Below are 8,175 nucleotides of genomic sequence, written 5' to 3'. Positions count from 1 at the left end.
GAACCACCCCGATTGCCACCCCTTGACGGAGTCCACGAAGGCCCCTTCGAGCCAAAGGACGTTGGGTAATTTACCCAACATGGCGCCTCCGCATTCCGCTTGCGTACCCAGCACAACCTTCGGCTTGACGTTGAAGGTCTTGAGCCACAGGCCGAAGTGGGGCCGGATGCAGAGGAAGGCCTCGCACACGACGATGAACGTCGAGATGTTGAGGATGAAGTTCGGCGCCAGATCGTGGAAATCCAGGCCGTAATAGAACATGAGCCCCCGGACGAATGGATGGAGCGGAAAGCCCAGTCCGCGGAGGAAGTGGGGAAGGAAGACGACCCTCTCGTGAGGCCCGGGGGTAGGGACGAGCTGCCCCTCGTCGGGCAGCCGATGCGCGATATCGCCGGAGAGATATCCGGCGCTGCGCAGTCTGGTGATGTGCTCCTCCTTAACGGTGGAGGCCAACCATTTGCCTCCCGCTCCGGACATATTCGGAGAAGGTCGAGGCGAGATGCGCGAGCTTGGGCGTTGGAGCTTGAGTACGCGGAGGTGGATAAGCAAAGGAGGAAGAAGGCGTAGGTGAGAAGGTAAATCCTTATCCCTTATATGTAGGCGGACGAAAACTGTGCGTCCCGCTGGCCTGATAAAACTCGCTTATCTCCCCAGTGCCACCATCAATGGCGCGGTTGGGTTACCCACGCACGTATTGATGAGAATCCCGGGATAAGGGGAACACGATCTCTGCTTCGACAAGACGTGCCAAGGAAACCGATTCGCTAAACGTGCTGAGGTGGTATAGTAAAAAACGATTCAAACAAAGGCTTGGTAGCGGTGTAATGTCACGCCGCATAGTACGTCAGCAGATTGAACTAGTGTACATTTTATTCTCTCTATGGTGGAATGTGGAATTTATTTTGCAGAGCCGGACACTATCCTGGTGTTCATGATCTTCTCTGGATTATTCAAGGGAGGAACCCGCCTTGCAATGCTGAACATTATGCGCGCCGGACTTATCGTCATTGAAGCCTGGTTCAGGGGCTACTGAGGGAGTCCTGGACTAGGGGGTGTCCGGACAGCCGGACTATCATCGTCCGCCGGACTCCAAGACTACGAAGATACAAGATTGAAGACTCCGTCCCGTGTCCGGATGGGACTTTCCTTGGCGTGGAAGGCAAGCTTGGCGATACGGATATGTAGATCTCCTACCATTGTAACCGACTCTGTGTAACCCTAGCCTCCTCCGGTGTCTATATAAACCGGAGGGCTTTAGTCCGTAGGACACAACATACATTACAACAATCATACCATAGGCTAGCTTCTAGGGTTTAGCCTCCTTGATCTCGTGGTAGATCCACTCTTGTACTACCCATATCATCAATATTAATCAAGCAGGACGTAGGGTTTTACCTCCATCGAGAGGGCCCGAACCTGGGTAAAACATCGTGTCCCTCGTCTCCTGTTACCATCCGCCTAGACGCACAGTTCGGGACCCCCTACCCGAGATCCGCCGGTTTTAACACCGACAGTGGGCCACAACTCCAATACACGTGCAGTACAAATACATACTGAACATTCAGTTTCCTATCTTATTTTTTGCCTACCGGTTGTGGCTATCTTGTTTTTGCAGTCATGCTCTTTGTGAGCCTTCTTTTCCTTTTTTGAGACCTGAAGACTTTTATTGGACCTTTTGATTATCAATAATATGGCTGTATGCATCGTTCTGATGCAGAGGCCCAGGCAACCCCCCTTTCAAAAAAAAACGGTTGGTACTAAAGCGGGCATTCTGACTCAATAGTACACCGACAGCCGGAGAATAGAAAATAGGCATTTTTTAAGCAGCAGCCATGAATTGCTACTAGATTGTACAGTTACGAACTAATGGACAGCTGGTATTACAACAGTGGAATTACTCTATACTTAATAACGTACTCATCCTGCACTAGCAACGCTTGTAGAGTCTGCAGGTTTATTACATTCCTTAGCGGAATGGGCACTAGTATACAACTAGTCAGTACTGTCGACAGCCGTGGACTCGTCAGCAACTACCTCTAATAGGTGAGTTTGTGGACACTTGCAGGCGGCTGGGGAAGCTGCTTGAGAGTTGGATCACGAAGGGAAACAAACTACACGCTTAATAGAGCATCTGCCGATCGACAACTCATGTGGTTGACTTAAAGACTAATTACAGGAAAATGAACATGATTGTTGCAAATTCAGTGCAGCTGCTCAAGTAATTATTGGTCAAAGTCAGACACACACCTGTTGCACTTGTACCAACTTGTTGAAACGATCAAGTCTTGCCGATATATTATATCCATATCCCGCCATAGTAGCAGCCCTTGTTGATGGAAATATTATTAGTGCATCACATGTAAACAGGAACAAGCCAAGCAGCCATCTGGAAAAGTCTAAAGCTAGGTTTGGAACAACCCAAGCAGCCATCTTGACATTGTTTTAAGTATTAGCACAACACTTGTAACACGCACACATGACCAAGTAAGCCAAGATAGTATATATATGGAACTTGCATATGCTACTTGGCAACCAAACCAAGAGCGCACGATGGACAAGGCAATAAGGGCCACTGCCATGAGATTGCTATGGACAATTGTTCCCACCCTGATGATCCTTGTTGTCAGCGCCGGCGACAAGGCCGCGCTGCTTGCTTTCAAAGCGCGGGTCAGCCATGGCGGCTCGCTGGCCTCCTGGAACAGCAGCGTGGGCTTCTGCAGCTGGCAAGGCGTGGTGTGTAGCCACCAGAGGCCAATGCGGGTGGTGGCTCTGACATTGGATGGCGCCGGCCTTGTTGGGCGACTCTCACCCGCCATTGGGAACCTCACATTCCTGCGGGTGCTGAACGTGAGATCCAACTCGTTCCATGGGGGCATTCCGGCTAGCCTTGGCCGCCTCCGCCGCCTTCAGTGGCTCTACTTGGACACGAACTCCTTCTCCGGCACAATCCCTATGAACCTGAGCGCCTGCATCAGCATGATCAAGATGAGACTGGACAACAACACGCTTGGCGGGGCCATCCCAACTGAGCTCAGCGAGAAGTTAACATCCCTAGAAGTGATCACACTGAGAAACAACAGCTTCGCAGGGCCCATCCCAGTGTCACTGGCCAATATGTCCCATATATCGTACCTCGATCTCACCTATAACCAGCTCACTGGCTCAATCCCACCAGGGCTTGGCAACATCCAGAACATGCAATATTTCAGTATCTTTGGCAACCTCCTCTCTGGTATGCTCCCGCCTTCTCTCTACAACTGGTCATCTATTGAAGTATTTTCAGTAGGGTTTAATATGTTGTATGGAAGCATTCCGGGTGATATCGGAAGCATGTTCCCCAAGTTGCAACATTTTGCCTTGATTCGCAATCACTTCATGGGAACCATCCCTTCTTCAATATCCAACATATCTTCACTCGAAGTACTTCGCCTCATAGATAATAGATTTAGGGGTTACGTGCCTCCTACATTGGGGAAGCTGGGAACTATCCAAGAACTGAGTTTGGCTTACAATAGGATTGAAGCTAATGATAACAAGGGGTGGGAATTCATCACTTCTTTGGCAAACTGCAGTCAACTGCAGCAATTGATACTCGGCTTCAATTCTTTTGAAGGTCAACTACCGAATTCAATCGTGAACCTCTCAACGAATCTCCAGAAGTTATACTTAGGGTACAATAGGATCTCTGGGAGTATTCCTGCAAATATCGGCAATTTAGTTGGTCTGGAATCACTTATAATAGGAAATAATTATATATCTGGAGTGATTCCAGAGAGCATTGGTAAGCTAGAGAAATTGAACGAGCTAACCTTGTCAAATAATAGGTTGTCTGGACTCATGCCATCATCGCTAGGGAATCTTTCACAACTGATTTCATTTTATGCAAGCTATGGCAACTTGGAGGGACCACTTCCAGCAAGCCTGGGGCGATTGAAAAACATCTTTGCACTAGATTTGTCAAGGAACTACAATCTTAACGGTTCAATACCAAGAGAGATCTTCAAACTACCCACCCTTTCTTGGTATTTGGACTTGTCATACAATTCCCTTTCTGGACCCATTCCTACGGAAGTCGGTAGTTTGGCAAATCTTAACGAACTTACTCTATCAGGTAATCGGTTGTCTGGCCAGATACCAGATAGTATTCAGAACTGCATAGTGTTGGAATTGTTGTTGTTAGACAATAATTCGTTTGATGGAAGCATACCTCAATCACTGAAGAATATAAAGGGACTCAGTAAATTGAACTTGACCATGAATAAGTTCTCTGGTAGTATTCCTGTGGCCCTTGGCAGTATTGGAAACCTGCATGAACTGTACCTAGCACACAACAACTTGTCAGGGTCAATCCCATTAGTTCTACAAAAAGTGACATCATTGACAAAATTGGATGTATCCTTCAACAATTTGCATGGTGAGGTGCCGAATGAAGGTGTTTTCAGAAATATCACTTACTCAGCAGTTGTTGGGAATATCAATTTGTGTGGTGGTACACCTCAGCTTCAGTTGGCTCCATGCCCCACAGACCCCTTAAACAAGAACAGGAAAAAGATGTCAAAGTCTCTTGTAATTTCTCTAGCGGTAGTTGGAGCAATTGTGTTCTCACTTTCAATTATTCTTCTTGCTTGGATACTATACAGGAAGCTCAAACCAAGCAAGATGACATTAGCACAAACTCCAGCCGTCGATGAAAATTACAAGAGAATTCCCTATCATGCACTATTTAGAGGAACTAATGAATTTTCAGAAGTGAACTTGCTTGGGAGAGAAAGTTATGGCGCTGTTTATAAGTGTGTTTTGGACACCGAAGAATTAACACTGGCTGTCAAGGTGTTTAATCTTGGTCAATCTAGGTATTCAAAGAGTTTTGAGGCTGAATGTGAGGCCATGAGAAGGATACGACACCGTTGTCTCATCAAGATCATTACTTCTTGTTCGAGTATCAACCATCAAGGTCAAGAGTTCAAGGCATTGGTTTTTGAGTTCATGCCAAATGGTAACTTGGATCGATGGCTTCATCCGAAATCTCAAGAGCCCAATACAAACAACACACTCAGCCTTGCCCAGAGGCTTGATATTGTTGTCGATATTGTGGACGCTGTAGAATATCTGCACAACTACTGCCAACCATTGGTAATCCATTGTGATCTTAAGCCAAGCAACATTCTTCTTGCTCAAGACATGAGTGCACGAGTTGGAGATTTTGGCATATCAAGGATCCTTCAAGAAAATACAGGCGAGGGGATGCAAGCTTCTTCAACTGGGATTAGAGGTTCCATTGGCTATGTTGCTCCAGGTGACTAAAATTGTTCTAACTCTGTATTTTACTTTTTCACTGAAATATGGAATGTTAAACCAAACCTTTGCATAATTGCAGAGTATGGAGAAGGCTCTGTTGTCTCAACAGCTGGTGATATTTATAGTCTTGGCATATTAGTGCTTGAGATGTTTACTGGAAGGAGCCCAACAGAAGGCACATTCCAAGATTCGTTGGATTTGCGTAAGTTTGTCCAGGATGCTCTTCCAGATAGAGCCTTTGAGATAGCAGACACAACAATGTGGCTGCACATCGGGCACCATGATAACATTGCAAGTATTGGAATTCAGGAGTGCTTGGTCTCGATCTTCAGGCTTGGCATATCCTGCTCAAAGAAACAGCCTCGAGACCGAGCTCTGACGAGAGATGTAGCGACAGAGATGCATGCAATCAGAAATGCACACCTCAAGTTTATTGGGAGGCCTGGAGCAGAAAGAGAAGCCTCGACTAGAGAAATTCAGAGCATCGTCGAATAAACAAGCTAGAACAAGACCGAAAATGATATTGTGAGCCCGAGCTTATAGGATCTCAGACAAACAATAGAATCAAAAATAATATAAAAAAATAAAAAATCTTAAGAAACATTGTTGGTTTTTCTACACGCATGAAATTTTCATGAAGAAATAACATTCGTAGCGGTGTGGGCAAAAAAAACTGACGCTCCAAAATGCTTCCAAAAACACTTTTCTGGAGCATTGATTTTGTATTTTTTGCCCACACCTCTATGAATGTGATTTCACCATGAAAATTCCACGCGTGTAGAAAAAACATTAATGTTCCTTGCCAAAAAAAATCAGATTTCTTTGATTTTTTTAGTATATTGTTCTGATTTTACTGTTCATAAAGATCATATGAGATCGGGATCACATACTCCACGTCCGAACAACACATAATCCTTGTTGGAATTCCATCCTCAGGACCGATCACTCCAAATCACACTAACGCACGCGCATGGAAAACTTATAGCCAAGGGCCATTGTCGTGCCCTTATTTTTCTTCTTTATTTCATTTCTCGTTTTTCTCTCATGGTGTTACAGAACTCACGCAATGATGCAACTTCTACGTCAAGGACCCAGCTAACCTACCGGACCGTGTCCTACACGTACATCTTCCACCAACACAACAAGATAGCCAGGCACAAGTCCCAGCCAGACTCAACTTATTGATTTTTCTAATCTAATTACGCGGCCACGCTGATCACAGTCATGCTAATCCTATCCGGACATAACTTTGCCATGCATCCTAGTACACCCACTAACTCATCTATGTTCGGATTATTCCAACAATCCTGCAATAGTATGGGACCAAGCAGTCAGGACAACAAATGACAAATGGTACGAGACGCGGCCCTCGCGTCGCCCCCTCATCCCTCTTCCGTCCCTTGCCACCGCTGGAGACGGCCGCCGGCAAAGCCCGCGCGGGCGCCGGGGAAGGTGGTGGCGGGGATCTCGGCGTCCGGATCGATCCCGTCCGCCTGCGAGCTGGAGTGTCGCATCGGTGGCCTGCGGATCCTTGGGCGGCGGCCCTATCGGCGAGGCGGCGTCGCCCAGTAGCTGGCGACGTCTGCAGGCGACGCTGGCCAGCGTACTCGGCCGCGCGGGTGGCGGATCGCTGGTGGAGTTCGGCCGTGGCGCGGTTCTCCGTTGCGTCAGATTTGGAGGTTCCCCTTTCTCCTGCTGTCTCTGTCGTCATCCCGGTGGTTTGCGGCTGCAGGCTCCGGTGATGGTGAGCCCTGGTGGTGTAATTTGGGTCCGGGGGAAACCTTGGCTAGTCTGGCCGGCCCGGCGGCGGCGACGCCCATGGGCGCCGCTTTCCTTCATGAAGGCGCAGCTCACTACAAGAAATATGTCAACTTATGACCTTCTGTCAGTGACCCTCGAAGAATTGGTCATAAATTTATGAACATTTCACACCAATTGGTCAAAAGCTGTTCGGGGGGCTCCAAACCCTAAACCATTGCGACCATTTTGGTCAGAAAGGTCGTAATTTCCTCACACGAAAAGGTCATAAAGCAAACAGCGCTAGTCCGCTGCCTTATTTCTAGTTGTTAACGACCAATATAGATGGTCATAGCCTTGTAAATTGTGGTTGGTTGCTATGACTAGGCACCACCTCCTCAGTTTTGCCTATGTGTCATGTCCATGTGGCAGTTTTTGCCCTAGGTTGTGAAGCAACCTATATTTCTGTCATTCCCAAAATTCCCCAAAAAATCTCATAAATTCTTTGGGTCATATCTTCGTCAAATATGTAAAAACCTTCCTTGCCTAGTTCAAAAATAATTCAAAAATATTCATTTTCCTATTCTGTTCAGAGTAACAGTTTGTGAAGGAAGTACCACTTTGGCATGTCCAAATAGTATCCATTTTCTACAGTGCTTTCCTATGCCCAAATAACCATCCTCCACCAAATGCCAACTCAATCCATTCATTATTTTGAGCCGAGCTTCAACATTTGTATTTATGTCCAGTGTGGTGGTTTGCAAAGCAAGTACCACCTAGGCTCCTCCTTTTGAGCTGAAAAATTGTGAAGAATGGTCTTCTTAGTAACTAATCATCCTCGGCCAAAACTCACGCCCATTAGCCATCTACATTTCCTGTATCGCTAATCAAACACTTGGCTGCTTATTCATGTTTGAGCATCGATCGGTCTCCTCGTGAGAATCTTATGTTGTGATTTTCTTCCTAGCACCTACCTGGGGAGTTCCCAACCAACTAGACATGCCTAGGCCGCCCAGAACACATGGCAACGCCACGGTCACGCGGTGACCACGCGGCGGGCATGCGAGCTTACGCGCTCTAGAGTTGGGGCCCTCGGCCACCGTCCAAACCTCGATGTCTCTCCATCAAACCATGTATTTC

The 8,175-nt window shown here is 47.0% G+C and overlaps 1 protein-coding gene across 1 annotated transcript; it reads left to right on the top strand.

The window, feature by feature from the left end:
* Nucleotides 1-2,577: 2,577 nt before the first annotated feature.
* On the top strand, nt 2,578-5,793 carry LOC123134893 (probable LRR receptor-like serine/threonine-protein kinase At3g47570). The gene is made up of 2 exons (XM_044554043.1): nt 2,578-5,296; nt 5,378-5,793. Exons 1-2 carry the CDS (start codon nt 2,578-2,580, stop codon nt 5,791-5,793), a joined length of 3,135 nt encoding a protein of 1,044 aa, XP_044409978.1.
* The last annotated feature ends 2,382 nt before the right edge of the window (nt 5,794-8,175 follow it).

This window comes from Triticum aestivum, chromosome 6B, assembly GCF_018294505.1.
Source record: "Triticum aestivum cultivar Chinese Spring chromosome 6B, IWGSC CS RefSeq v2.1, whole genome shotgun sequence".
Taxonomy (NCBI): domain Eukaryota; kingdom Viridiplantae; phylum Streptophyta; class Magnoliopsida; order Poales; family Poaceae; genus Triticum; species Triticum aestivum.
Note: the sequence above shows the minus strand (reverse complement) of the source record. Positions and strands in the feature narration are given on the sequence as shown.